At 36.2% G+C, this 15,448-nt stretch overlaps 1 protein-coding gene across 7 annotated transcripts in view; it reads left to right on the forward strand.

The window, feature by feature from the left end:
• Positions 1 to 15,448, forward strand: part of KIF1B (kinesin family member 1B) — a 132,373-nt gene that overhangs the window by 41,821 nt on the left and 75,104 nt on the right. For 3 of the 7 annotated variants that reach the window (XM_070404052.1, XM_070404054.1, XM_070404057.1), the window contains exons 6-14: positions 1,198 to 1,376; positions 1,937 to 2,048; positions 5,403 to 5,480; positions 6,142 to 6,207; positions 6,911 to 6,928; positions 10,631 to 10,706; positions 11,333 to 11,411; positions 12,211 to 12,353; positions 13,447 to 13,488. In XM_070404052.1, coding sequence (XP_070260153.1) covers positions 1,198 to 1,376; positions 1,937 to 2,048; positions 5,403 to 5,480; positions 6,142 to 6,207; positions 6,911 to 6,928; positions 10,631 to 10,706; positions 11,333 to 11,411; positions 12,211 to 12,353; positions 13,447 to 13,488 — 793 coding nt within the window. The remainder of the gene's footprint in view (positions 1 to 1,197; positions 1,377 to 1,936; positions 2,049 to 5,402; positions 5,481 to 6,141; positions 6,208 to 6,910; positions 6,929 to 10,630; positions 10,707 to 11,332; positions 11,412 to 12,210; positions 12,354 to 13,446; positions 13,489 to 15,448) is intronic. The other 4 variants (XM_070404056.1, XM_070404058.1, XM_070404053.1 and 1 more) reach the window with 3 other exon arrangements.

The following is a 15,448-nucleotide window of genomic DNA, read 5'->3' on the forward strand; positions in this document are numbered from 1 at the left end:
TACATTGTATGCTTGAGTAGCTCAGGGATACAGAAGTGTCTGATTCTTAGGGAAGCCGGGTAATTAGGCTTACTGTGGTGAATTTACCCAACTTCAGAGCATTGTTGCTTAGAAATCTGATCTTATAGGTTCATTAGGATCAGACTCTCATTCCTCAAAGACAGACTCTTGAATGAAGCTCATTTGATTGATGTTAAGAAACCAGCAGATTTGTTTGTTACATTTCTGTGTGGAATAGCTATTACCCAGACCAGACACTCAGGACTGGTATGTTATCTTTCTGTGGGTGGACCTCTATTGGAATGCTGGTGGTTTTTGGTGAGCATGAAATTAGAGGGAGAGGAGTTGATTAGATAGATGCTTAATTGCTTCAGGTGAAGAAATGATAGCCTAACACCGTGGTCGGCAAACTGCGGCTCTCGAGCCACATGCGGTTCTTTGGCCCCTTGAGTGTGGCTCTTCCTAAGCCTTAGGAGTACCCTAATTAAGTTAATAACAATGTACCTACCTATATAGTTTAAGTTTAAAAAATTTGGCTCTCAAAAGAAATTTCAATCATTGTACTGTTGGTATTTGGCTCTGTTGACGAATGAGTTTGCCGACCACTGGCCTAACACATTCATCTCCATGACAGGAATGGTCCTGCTGACAGGACAAGAATTCCTGAAGTACATTGTCTGAGGCTTCTTCCCCTGTGAGACTTGGATAGGTCCTGCCATACAATCGGATTCTGTGCTGACCAGTCCTTACCTCTCCTGATAGACACATTTAGCCGTTCCCATGCTGTGTTTACAATTGTCTTAACTGCTCTGGAATATTGATACAGTTCCTTGGTTTTAACACTAATAGAAATATTGTTTCCAAGCTTTTGGAGAATGGCATGCATTTAAAACAATATTGACAACTGATAAGTTGCTCTTAAAAATGATATTTTTTTCTGCTTAAGGCAGGTGGCAGTCACTGTGTGCTAAGATAGCCTGTTTACCTCCTTTTCCTTCCCGAGAAAGTCAGAAGGCTGGTTCTGACCTACTCAGTGATATCTGTGCATATAGTTAATACAATAAAAGGGTCTGGAACTGTGGCATTTCACTTAGTAAAGGCTGCTGATCTCTGATTACTTTTAATGAGTTTTTAAAAATCTTTTTCATGTAGAGGATTTTTTTCCTGAGTTCTCATTCATTAATAATTTGTTTCTAGGTGAGCTACATGGAAATTTACTGTGAAAGAGTACGAGATTTGCTGAATCCAAAAAACAAGGGTAATTTGCGTGTACGTGAACACCCACTTCTTGGCCCATATGTGGAGGATCTGTCAAAGTTGGCAGTCACTTCCTACACAGACATTGCTGACCTCATGGATGCTGGGAACAAAGCCAGGTATGGTGGGAAATAGACGAATGAATGGCTGAGGTCTTTGGCACATTTTGAGGCCCTTTGTAGTTATGAAAGTTGGTGTTATTGTGGAGTCCTCTGATCCTTTGGCTGTGCTGGAGAAGTGAGGGCTTCAGCATATTTAGTATCTATCTTCCTATCAAAACAATGCACTGCTGGGGCACAAGGGAACTGCAGTTAAGTTTTACTATTATGTTTTGGTCAAGTTATGCTAAAATGTTGCTTATCACATGCCTGTGATAGTAATTGATCCTGGAATAAATGAACGCCTAATAAAAATAAAAATAAAAATTAAATGCCTCGGTGGTCTCCAAAAGGGACAACTGGAGTATGAAAAATGATTCTGAGGGGGTACCTTTGGAGATGGAGGGTAACTTGATAGACTCGTAGATAAAGTGTATTGAGAGCATTTTGTGTGGTAGTCTTGTAATCTGTGAATTAAAGTTGTTGCTGTGATTGTTATGCCCGTAATGTGGAGCCTGCTGTCCCTTTTAACTTTCATCTAAGAATGCCATTGTCACATGGTCACCTTTATGTGTATTTAGGACAGTGGCAGCTACCAACATGAATGAAACAAGTAGCCGTTCCCATGCTGTGTTTACAATTGTTTTCACCCAGAAGAAACATGATACTGAGACCAACCTTTCCACTGAGAAGGTAGGAGAACTTCAGTCTCTGGGCTTGAGTTGTGCACAGGGGATTTTCAGACGTCCTGCTTGCTAGCCTCTGCATTTTGTGGAAGGGATTTTTACTTAATGGGAGGTATTTTATACCTTTTGCTTATCATTTTTATTCCTCTCTAAACCAGTTTTGAGTATGGGTTCCTAAGTGAAACTGCAAAAGAGAAAATAGGGTTAAGAAAAAACAATCCAAGACTTTGGCTCTTGAAAACTTCTCTAGGCAAGAGAGTTAATTAAACAGTTCTGAGGGAAGAAAATCCTCCCTTTTCTTCTTCCTGACTGTAACTTCTTAATTATCTTATTAGCTTCTTTGGTATGTGTATTTTATTTTTTTAAGCTCTGATAATGTTACTGTGGGATTAATGTTTAAGCAAACCATGAAACAGACAAGATGTATTTTATTTTTGGAAATTAAATAACTGTACAGCATTTCTGATGTTCTTCAAATACTTTTGCTTGTTAATTTCTCATTTTTTACAGTAGTTAATTATATAGACTTTGGAATTAAACTGCTTGCTTTAGATCCTGGCTCTGCCACTTTTCAACAGCATTACCTTGGGCAAGTTACTTAACCTCTTTGTGCCTCAGTTTCCCCAACCTCATAGGATTGTTAAAAGGATTAAGTAGTATTATAGGTTACGCGCACATAATAGTGCTTGGCACAGAGTAGCCACTTAATAAATGTTAATTTTATTGTCATTAGTGATAATAAATTTATGTTGAATTCTACTCTGCTTGTATTCCTACATAACATACAGCTGGATTTTTTAATCTGAAGTTAAGAGTTATTGTACTAGCATTTATAAAAGATCCTTTGCTTATAAACTTAGTACTTTATAGAACTAGTATCACTAAAAACTGGAATTGCCTTTTACCTGATGACTTATTTGTTTTTAGTGAAAATTATTTTTAAGAATATAGACTTTCATATGAGTTACCAAATAACTTGACACTGCTTAGCCAGAAATTACAATATTAATGCTACATAATAGTCAGTATTCATCTGACTGGCATAAGGAACATCTTATATGAAAGCATTTTTTTTTCTTTTACTATGATATCAAATCTACAAAAATAGTAATATTAACCCCATAACCATAGCTTCCATAATAATCCATTTTATAAACTTTTGTCTAAACTTTCCTGAAGCATTTTTAAAAAACTTTATTGAGGTTATTGAAGTACAATAAAACACATATATTTAACATATAAATCTGGATCACATATGTATACACCTGTGAAAGCAATACTACCACCAGATATCTTATCTAGTACCCCGAAAAGTTGCCTCATGCTCCTTTGTAATCTAACTACATCCCTCCTTTCACCCCCATCCTCAGGTAATCCCTGACCTGCTTTCTGTCACTATAGATGAATTTACATTTTCCAGGATTTTATGTAAATGGAATAATATAGTATAGTATTTTTTGTCTGGTTTCTTTCCTTAACATAATGATTTTGAGGCTCCTCTATGTTGTTGTGTGTATCAGTAGTTCACTCTTTTATGCTGATTACTATTCCATTATACAGATGACATATCACAGTTTGTTCATTAATTCATCTGTTGATGGGCATTTAAATTGTGTCCAGTTTTTGATCTTACAAATGAAGATGGTATTCACATTTGCATACAAGTCTTAGTGTGGATATTTGTTTTTGTTTCTCTTGGTTTATACCTTGAAGTAGGATGGTTGAATCTTATGGTAAGTGTATGTTGAGCTTTTTAAGAATCTGCCAAACTGTTTTCCAATTTTCATTGTAAAATGATATGATGAAACAGTATCATTTTATATTCCCACCATCAGTATTTAAGAGTTCCAGTTTCTGGAAGCTTCATTTTTAAATTTTTATTTATTTAATTTTTAAAATCCCCACTCGATATGTTTGTTTGTTTAATATATTTTTTATTGATTTCAGAGAGGAAGGGAGAACTGAGCAAAAGATAGAAACATCAGTGGTGAGAGAGAATCATTGATCGGCTGCCTCTTGTACAACCCACACTGGGGATTGAGCTCACAACCAGGGTGTGTGCCCTGACCGGGAATCGAACTGTGACCTCCTGGTTCATAAGTCGACGCTCAACCACTGAGCTATGCCGGAAGGGCAAGGATAGGTTTTTGTTGTTTTTTTAATTGATTTGAGAGAGAGAGAGAGAAAAACATTGATGTGAAAGAGAAATGGATTGGCTGCCTCTCATACTCACCCCCATGGGGATTGAACCTGAAACCTAGGTATGTGCCCCGATTGGGAATCTAACCTCCCACCTTTTGGGTCATAGGATGACTCTCTGAGCCATGAGGCCAGGGCTGGAAGCTTCATTTTTAATATGCCATTTGATAAGTCAGTGAATAGATATAAGTGAGATCATGTAGTATTTCTCCTTCTTTGTTGAACTTATTTAACTTAACATAATGCCCTCAGGATCCATCCATGTTGTTGCAGATGGCAAGATTTCATTCTTTTTTATGACTGGATAATATACCATTTTATTTATGTACCACATTTTCTTTATTCATCTATCAATGGATACTTAAGTTGTTTCCATATCTTGACTATCTATCTATATAAAAGCCTAAGTGACTATTACGACTAAATGACTGGAATGACCAGTCGACCAGTCACTATGATGCTCACTGACCACCAGAGAGCAGATGCTCAGTGCAGGAGCTGCCCCCTGGTGGTCAGTGCGCTCCCACAGCCAACCTCCCGCGGCCAGCCAACTGCCTGCGGTCCTCCCCCACCCTGGCTGGCCAGCCTCCCTTGGTTCCTCCCCCACTTCTTCCCCCTGGCCCACAGGCCTCAATCAGCCCCGCCCCAATCCATCTGTCCCATCGGCCTGGCTCCAATGGGCCCTGATTGCTGGCCAGGCCTAGGGACCCCACCAGTGCATGAACTCGTATACCGGGCCTCTAGTTGTAAATAATGCTGCAATGAATATTGGGGTTGCACATATCTTTTTTAGTTAGTATTTTCATTTTCATTGGATAAATATGCAGAACTGGAATTTCTGGATCATATGGCAATTCTATTTTTAATTTTTTGAGGAACTTCCATACTGTTTTCCATAGTGGTTGCAGAGTTTTACATATTTTTATGACATCATTGAAAAATACTTCTTTTGAACCAAGATACTTGCTGTGATCTTTCTGTGTGCTCTTTAAATTGACAAAAAGTATATGTTGACTTTGTCATCTTATGTCATATGTAAGTCCTAATCAATATTTTTTTTAGTCTTCTCCTTGCCTTAATCTTTCAGTTTCCTGCCTCTAAATGTTTCCTACTTCTGCTTGGCTTATTTTTGAATTGTCGCAATGTTATTGTTCTTTCCCAGGTCAGTAAAATCAGCTTGGTGGATCTAGCAGGAAGCGAACGAGCTGATTCAACTGGTGCCAAAGGGACTCGATTAAAGGTATTTTTCTTGTCAAACAAATGGCCTAGTCAATAATTGTTCTATAACATGGGTATCCATATCTGGCCCACTGACTGTTTTTGTAAATAAGATTTCATTAGAACACAGCTGCATCTATTTATATATTACCTGTGACTGCTTTCCTGCTACAATGGTAAGGTTGTGACAGAGACCACAAAACCTTTAAGAAAAATTTTGCCAATTCTGCTCTATAACTTCAAAGAAAGGTTAAGTTATATAACATAATAATTAAGGAGAACTTCATGGTGAGAGTTGAATTGTATTTTGAGGAACAGATGAAAGTAAGGGACAGTAATGGGGAAAAAGGATACACAAGATCCAGATGCGAGGCCAACATGAACTCCTCTAGAGATATGCTTAACAAGAGCAGAAATTTCATGTTGGTGAATTGTGGGAAGAGGCTGCATCTGTAAGTTTTTGGAACATAAACATCTCAAAGACACTTTAGAACTGTACAGTTAGACATGTGGTCTTGGCATGTTACCAAGTGGAGAGGAGAGAAGATTGAGAATTAAAGGAGGTTTTTAGAATTTGTGGTCATAAGTAAACTAATAATGCTAGCCTATGGCTAATTGTATTTTATCTATTATACTGTATATGATGTGGCAGTTAATTCTTTCATGTTTGGAATTGATTTTAGGAAGGAGCAAATATTAATAAGTCTCTTACAACTCTGGGCAAAGTCATTTCAGCCTTGGCGGAGGTGGTAAGTGTTACTTCATTGTAAAGGAACATTTGTCTGCTCAGCAAATGTATTTGACAGGTATTTTATGATTGTTTATGGTGGTTGCCCTTTTTTGGCCCTCTTATGTAATCTTACCTTCCTTCTTTTAGAGCTTTTTGATAAGATATGAAGTATAATACACTTTGTACTAAAAGTAAAAGAGATTGAGGAGAATGAAAGTAAATAGATCTGTATAAGCTAATGGAAGGGCTAGGTCTTTACAAAGACCTAAGGTTTGACTATTTTTTTGAGCCTTATTTTATATCTCATAAAAACCACAAGTATTTATTGTATCTTCTGTTTCTGTACAATCTTTTCTAAGTAGGATGCAGTACTTTGTTGGAGTATTTTGAACAGTTTGCCATAATAAATGCTGTTGATTTGGGGGCCAGTAATGTATTTTTAAAATAGTTTATTTTTATTATTCCTTAATAGTGGAACACTAAAACTGAAACAATTTTTATATAAAAAGCTTCGTTATTTATGTTAGAAGCTAAGAAAGTGTTAGTCATGTGTGTTCTAATTTAGTTTAGTATCTTATTTGAATCCTTAAAAAGAATTAAATGCTTTTTTGCTTATCTCTAAGAAGTCATATTCAATTTATGACTTAAAAATTACACACAATTTTCTGTATGGAGGCTTATCCTGTGTTCTCACTCTCTTTTTTAAATGCTTTCATCTGTAGGATAACTGCACCAGCAAGGTATGGTGGGGGTTGATAAAAATGAACTAGCTGTGGAATCAGTTGTGATGATTTTGGATCCTCAGCAGGGTGTATGGCACATTCGTAGGAATGGCACCTTCAGGAAAAGTTTCTGCTTTTTATTTTCTGGCTCTGGAATTTAGAATTGCTATTTAGAGTGGACCTGAATCATGAGCCTTCACAGCAAAATTAATTTAATGAACATGATATACTTTGAAGAAGGAATTCAGAATAAGGGAAAAGGAAGTTGAGGAAATTTCTACATTGTGTTATCTTGCAGTATCTCTTCTAGTGATTTAAAGCAGCGGTTGCCAACCAGTGGCCACGGGAGGTCCAAAAGGTTGGCAACCACTGATCTAAAGGACTGTCTCTTGAAGAGATCTATTAACCTCACAAATGGATGATGAAAGAAAGTTCTTAAGGGTACCGTTCTAAAACGTAGCTGGCTTCTTGAGATTATTTGTATATTTTTCTTAAACATCTTTATATTATTTGTACTTGTTTCCTACCATGAAAAGTCATGGGTTATTTATTTATTTATTTATTTATTTATTTTTGTTAATCCTCACCTGAGGATATTTTTCCATTGATTTTCAGAGAGAGTGAAAGGGAAAGGGAGAGACAGAAGCATCGATGTAAGAGAGACACATCGATTGGTTGCCTCCTACATGCAACCTGACCAGGGCTGGGGAATCTGCAAATAAGGTACATGCCCTTGACCAGAATCAAACCTGGGACCCTTTAGTCCACGGGCTGATGCTCTATCTACTGAGCCAAATCGGCTAGGGTCACAGGTTATTTAAATGATTAAAATTTTTTTTTTCTTTTCAGTTATACATAAAGCACAGGCTGTAGAATCAAGTTAAAATTTTAACTATCTTGAAAACATATTATTTGCATCCTTTTTAATCCAAATATAATAAATTTTTCTTCTATTTCTCTAGAAATACTCTAAAACTTATTTTGCATAAATAATAGAGCACAGTTTGTTCTGAATCACATGAGTAACATTGGGGATAGAATCGGTATTTGCACTAAAATATTTTATGCTCATATTTTCAGACATACAGATTTATTTACTCTTGGTAATTGCAAAAACAAAAAAAGTAATGTCCCTTTTCTGTTTTTCTCTGCTATTAGAAAAAGATGCCTTAGATTTAAAAATCTGCTATTTGATATACATTTATGGGTATTCTTAAAATATGTAATCTGGGTCCCAGAATCATAAAGACTGTTAAAACTTAGTGATTATTTTAACTTGTCCTGTTCATTTGCTCATCAATTAACATCCATATGAACCCAAAGAGAAGTTTACAAAGTACTTACCTATGTATTTCCCACTTTGCACCGTGCCACAAAAAATAACTTTTTATAATCAGTTTTGTAAAATTCAGTTTAGTACTTTGCATCCACGTTATAACTATAATAGATCAGAAATAAATTTTAGTTTTTATGTAACAAGCATAATTTTTGGTGAATTAAGATGTCTTGTTATTTCCACAGGGGAGATAAACAGGATTATTACCATTTAAACTCCATATTTCTTTTTAGAGAAGTTACTGATGTAAATAAAACTTTTTTAAAAAAAATATATTTTACTGATTTTTTACAGAGAGAAAGGGAGAGAGATAGAGAGCCAGAAACATTGATGAGAGAGAAACATCAATTTAGTTGCCTCCTGAACACTCCTCACTGGGGATGTGCCCACAACCAAGGTATATGCCCTTGACCGGAATCGAGCCTGGGACCCTTCAGTCTGCAGACCGATGCTCCACTGAGCCAAACCAGTTAGGGCGTAAATAAAACTTTTTTATGTAACTACTGAAGCACTTATTTTTTAAAATTATGGATGTAAGACAGATGAAATTCATGTGTGTAAGACAGCAAGTAGAGAAGAAATGGCTAAAATTCCAGGGTATTTTCAAATAGAAAAGATTGAAGTTCTATTTATGCATATTCATTTAGCTATTTCTTAATTTAGTCTAATTGACAGAAATGAAAATAGAATATTTTAGGCAAAGTGAGCCTGCTTATTTTTAGAGTATTGTTTGCAGTCATTGTAACTGTCTTGCTTTAAATCTTGCAGCATTTTTAGTACTAACCATAGGCAAAGTGGAGTGAGAGGTCTCCGGCCTCAAGAATTTTGTAGTGGAGTGAAAGTTCCATTAGCTTGTGAATGACTGAGTGGGTTCAATCTCCCTTGAGGTCTGTGTAATTTAGAACCTGCTATTGGAAATGACTTTCTAATTGTTGGAATGTGTGTCAGTGAGTGGGGTGGGATGAGATGGAGGGGATATTTTTGATAAGAGGTGGAATTAAAGTACTGCTTGCCTACTTTCTTTTCCTCCTCAACAAACCAGAGGTTAGCTACTTAGTTTTCCTTTTCTGAATACCTGTGTTTTTACAAGAACTAGATCATCCTTAGTGTAATTTAAACTCATTTTGTACCTGGAATGGATTATAAAACTGCTCATTGCTGGGGAGATGTATATCAGTGAACCCTGGCTTTCTCCTTAGTAGTTTCTTAACTTATCACAATACATCAGTCAGCCAGCAGAGACTAGAGTAGCTCTTATCTACAAAAATGTTTATTTTCAAAGGATATAACTTCCTCCTTTGCAGCACTGGCTTTACATTGGTGCTTTTTGCTTTATTCTGTAATAATGAGAAGGGTTACGGAGAGAGCAGTATATATAATAAACTATATATAGAAAATGCATTTTTCAGCCTTTACAAATCTCAAGATTACGAATTATATTATTTCCTTAGATCTAAAACTCTAACTCTACTGATTGGATTTATTTTGGGCATAATTTCCATCCAAAGAAACCAAATTGTATTGCTCTGCAAGAGTTACTAGATATGTAATAATCCACTTGATGATTTGGTGGTTGGACAAGTAAATGCGTTAACTAAATGACTGGCTCCTACACATTTGGCCTGGAATGTACAGGATTCATATTTGCCCCTCAGCAAAAGTAAAAAGTATTATTTGAGGATTGGGTATTAGATAATATTAAGGAGTTACTGTTAATTTTGCTAAGTGTGTAATGGTCATGCAGTTATGTTTTCTTAAATCTTTCTCTGTTTGAGATATGTACCTGAAGTATTTATAGGTGAACTGTTGGACTTCCTTTAAAACACTACCAGCTATAAAAGACATGACATGGACAGGATAATTGATAGTAGTAGTATGTTGATGTTAAATTTCCTTAATTTGATCTTGGAACCGTAAGAAACTGTCCTTATCTGCTAAGGGCTTAGGGATAAAAAGGGCATGATGTCTGCAATTTACCCCAAAATGTTTCAGGAATAAAAAGTGTAGGAAAGAGCCCTGGCCAGGTGGCTTCGTTGGTTGAAGCATCATTCCATACACCAAAAAGTGTAGAAGAGTGTTTGAGGGATAATTGAAACATGATTGGCAAAATATTGAAAATGGTTAGAGCTGCATGATGGATATATGGTAGCTCATTATATTACACTCTAAACTGTTGTGTATGTTACAAATTTTTCAAAATAAAACATAAAAAGAAACAATTACTTTATTACATGAGCTTTGGAGTACTGTGAAGAACTGAAGCTGTGGGGGTTCTACTGTGAGGGTTCTACTGTAATTTAATTTACTTGGGAATTTTAGGCTGGTTTGTCTTTCATGTGACTTTTTCCTCCTTAACACTAAAACTATTTCTTTCTGTTTAATAGAGTAAGAAGAAGAAGAAAACTGATTTTATTCCCTACAGGGATTCTGTGCTTACTTGGCTCCTTCGAGAAAATCTAGGTATGTTGACCACTGGTTTTTAATTATCTTTTTTATTAAAGCTGGTTGGATTTGCATACCTTTATTTAAACCAGGGTTTTCTTCCCTATGTTGTTGACTTCCAGACATAAACTGTGAAGTAGTTGTCTTCCTCACCACACACCTGCTTCAAACTATTGCTCCTTCCTCCTCTTTGAAAGCTTCATGCTCCTTTGAGGTGTACACAATCAGATGTAACCAACCCTTACTCATTTTTGTTGATGTTTTAGGACCTTCAGTCACTGTTTCATTAGCCCTTTCCACTCCTTGATGAGCAGGAGGGGGTAACCAGCTGTGTCAGTAATTGCTGATAGAAAAAAGAGGCTGAGAATGGCCTTTTGGGCCGTCCACGTCACCAGTAACATTCACATCGCTAAGAGCAGCTTTGGTGAAGTGCCGAGGCCTTGATTGGTTGGGAAGAGGGAAAATGGACACAGTAAATCCAGACCCCAAGATCTGAGTACAGTGCCTGACATGGGGACATTCAAGAAGTTTATTGACTTTTGATTAAATCTTAGGATCTAAGGTTGTGCTGTCTGATCTGGTACATTCAATAGAATTTTTTAAAAATGAGAGTGACTTGAGATAATCACGATTCATTTTTTTAGGTGGCAATTCTCGGACTGCAATGGTTGCTGCTCTGAGCCCAGCAGATATCAACTATGATGAAACTTTGAGCACTCTGAGGTACTCCAGTTTGATCCCAATAGCTTAGAAGAACACAATGCCACGTTAAGTCATTTTGTTAGGCCATGCATATTCTTATGCTGTATGGGTAGTCATTTATGTACGTGAGGACCCCGCCTTCTCATAATAGGGAAAATGTGAAGGGAAGGAGATTCTTATTATAATAGAATTGACCTATGGCTTATGGTTTTCGGTTTCACTGAGAAAGGAAAAACATTTTCATAGGAAAAATATTAAAATTGTTCAAGTTAGATTTTCAGATAACTTTTAGATAATAGTGAAAGTTTTAAAATAATATTCATATTTATAAAAAAGAAGTGTCCCTGTGTTTGTCATTATAGAAATGCTCAAGTCGTAAAAAGTAATACAATTATGAGTACATGTAGCATTTTAAAAAATTAGTGGCAGAATGTTTACTAATAGAGTATTTCTATATATATGAATACATTTCATTATTTTAATCCCAAACTTTCTACTCTTCTCTCATTAAAGACACTTGATATAATGAAAAGGAACACTTATAGTCTGACTAATCAGTTTTGAGCCCTTTCTCTGGTATTTATTCTTTTGTGATCTTGAGTAAATCACTTAAATTCATCTGAGCCTTTTTCTTCAACTTTATATGGTATTATAAAACTTTATACACATGTGTTATTATTAAGACCCATAAATGTGTAAATACTCAAGCTGTTTGCTTTAGAAATAATGATACGTTAAAGAAAAAAAAGAAAGAATGGTATGTTACTTAGGAGAAGTAGAGCATCTGAGGAATGGCAAAAATGAATCTTTTTGGATTTAGATATGCAGATCGTGCAAAACAAATTAAATGCAATGCTGTTATCAACGAGGACCCCAATGCCAAGCTTGTCCGTGAATTAAAGGAGGAGGTGACGCGACTGAAGGACCTTCTTCGTGCTCAGGGACTGGGTGATATCATTGATAGTAAGTGGATTAAGGATCAATACAAAATCTAAGCCTTTTCAGGGTTCTTATATTTAAATTTAGATTTAAGGAACTTGATGAAGCTTGATGGTAGGAAAGGGTTTTTTCCCCCCTTTTTTAATGTTTTTATTTATATTTAGAGAGAGAGGAAGAGGGAAGGGAGAGATAGAAAGAAACATCGATGAGAGAGGATCATCGATCTGCTACTTCCTGCGTATCCCCTACTGGGGATCAATCCCAAGACCCCAGGCATGTGCTCTGGCCAGGAATCAAACTCTCGGTTCCTGGATCAACACTCAACTGCTGAACCACACCAGCCAGGCTGTTTTTCCCTTAACCTCTTCAAAAAAAACAATGAAAATTATCTCAGAAGTTTTTTATATAGTATGTACCAGGATATCCATTTGAATCATGAAATTTTTCATGAATATATATCACTACTTGTATTTTTGATAGATTTCTGTTTTAGATCAGCAATGGAATTTATTTGGAATGTTAAGCTTATTCTCACTGAGAAACTAATTACTTCATAAAAATATTACTTGAAATTTTTGTTTTGTGTTACAGGTTTTTCTGGGTTAATGTAGTAGCAGTGATATATGTGTGAATGCTCCCCACCGTGTTCCCTATGAACATATGAAGGGGAAAATATTTAATTGACCTTAAGTTCAAGAATTAGACTTCCAGAGAATTTGTCTTACATTGTTGTCTTAAAATGTATCTAATTTTAATGCAATTCACTTGTCTTAAAATGAATCTGGTTCTCTTAAGTGAGTTAACTGGATTATTCAGGCAGAATAGTATTTGGCTTTATTTAATAGAGCATATTTATGGTGTGTTTTTTTGTGTAAAATTAATATTATATTATTTGGAATTCTAATAAGATTTTCAAGGCCTCTTCTGGTTTTCTAGTTTAGTTTGTCTTATTGATTAGCACTTCATTTTAGATGAATACAGTTTGTAAAATGATAATATAGTCTGTGTTAATATTTTCATCTCCCCAAATGCCAAAATACTGCTCTGTTCCCTCTCTGTGTCACTGCTGAACCTGAACTTTGATCCTTCTTGTATTTTCCCTCCTGCTTACCCTCAGTTGATCCATTGATCGATGATTACTCTGGAAGTGGAGGCAAATGTGTGTATTTCATGTATTGATCATTCCCAGTAGTACTCTGATTTGCTAGTCTGCCTCTGCTGGATTAACCTAAACCGAGCTTTGCATGCCAGCAGTTCTAACAGTGAAATCCCAGACAGAGCATACTGTGTGTAGATGATCCTAGTTTTGCCCTTCTACATTTAGCAAAGCAATCTTTGCTGCATTTCAGTTTGTGTCTTGAATAAAGTCGAGAGGCTAAAGAATCTTACGTTGCTTCTACCCTTCAGTGTTTCTACTTAGGTAATTAAACTGAATCCAGAGTCATAGATGATGATAATAGCAATGACAGCAGCTCATGCTTATGGAGTGTATATAATGTGTCAGGCCCTGTTCTAGTACCTTGGATATATTATCTCAATCCTGTCAATAACTCAGAAAGTTCCATTATGTCCATTTTACCAATGAGGACACTGTTACCAGGAGTGGTTAGTTGGCTGCTGAGATCCAATGGTTTCTGTGTGATCAGGTTGGGTAGTGTAACTCAGAGCCCTAGCTTTTAATCATTATTACACCTTTCTTGCTCTTGATATCCTTCAAATATGATTATTTAGTAGAAAAGTCCTTTTTACTTAGCTGTGTAATTCTGAGCCTCGGTGTATATATAATTAATTAAAAACAGTCACTTCCAGTTGGGAAGTCTCTGTGATTGAGCAGCTCTGTGACTGTTGGATTAGCATTCCCCCTGGATTAGGCTAAATTGGCTTCCTCCCTATCTTGGGCCTCAGCTTGCTTGATAGTTAGGTAAACTCTTTTTTTTTCTTTTTCATGAATTGCAAATTAAATTTTAAAAACTTACATGAATAAAATTTGTGCTTGAAATGAGGATATTTTTAAAAGGATCACACATTAATCTTCCCATATGTGTTACTAAGTTGGTGAGGAAATAATTTCTTACCCTTTTAAGATAGTTTATCAAGGAATTATTGATTTGTTGGCTTGACAGAGAGTGAGGAAATCCATAGGAGAAACCAAGTATAGCCCTGGCTGCTGTGACAAAGTTAGGCCTTGGGGACACTAAACGTTCTAATTCAGAGTGACTCTTGGACTGGACGGCTCTGTCTGAGATTTCCAAAGCTGACCGACACTAGTGTGGGAAAACACCTCTTGTTCTTGCTTTTGTGCTCCAGAGGTGCTGCCAGCTTGTGGCCTCACTCTTTCCTGAGCAGCTGTGGCTTCTCCCTGAAAACTCTGCATGACTTAAATTTTAATTCTGTATCGCGCAGGAAAGCAGCCCTGACCACTTCTGAATTTCCATTTCGATCTACTACACTCAGTTCCTTTTAGGGCCTGCATGTGTCCGTTGGACTGTCTAACTCTGTCCTTCCTGCTCTTCCCACCTTGCTGCCATCACCTGATGGCTGATTCTTTTGCTGCAGTTCCTATCCTCCCTTTAAAACTTGCTTGTTTTCCTATGTTCTATATTTGCAGATGGTGGTTTTCAAACTGTCTTGAAGCAACCACTAGTTTTAAGGTGTTTCAAGAACTGGCTTTGATTAATTAGACATGAATAGGCCAGAAAGAACTTACATTTTTTTCTGATTCTTTGTATTGACTCAGATCCTTTAAGGAAAACTTAGTTTTTATATGAATTTTAAGCAATGTAGATTTTTCTCAAATTTAAAAATGAGCTAATTTTAAAATTGGAATGCACCAATACCTATTGTTTTTCTCTGGTGTCTATTTGAGAAGGATGATTAATGAAGAAAAGTACAAACAGCAAATTATTGAACTTTGTTGTTTGTGGCTCGTTTGCCAAAACTAAGTCTAAAAGCAAAATCTATAGCTCTATTGAAAACTTTAGTAAATGAAAGTGTGTCCCTAAAACTTGCATTTCATACTGGGAACTTGGTTTACAATGACTCATGGTCATACTTTTAGGAAAAGTGAGAGCCTTACTTAGCAAATACTCAGCCTTAATTTTTGCGTCTCTAACAGATTA

The sequence above is a fragment of the Myotis yumanensis genome, unplaced genomic scaffold (genome assembly GCF_028538775.1).
Source record: "Myotis yumanensis isolate MYYU_CA2020_CCGP unplaced genomic scaffold, mMyoYum1.0.hap1 SCAF_2, whole genome shotgun sequence".
Taxonomy (NCBI): Eukaryota; Metazoa; Chordata; class Mammalia; order Chiroptera; family Vespertilionidae; genus Myotis; species Myotis yumanensis.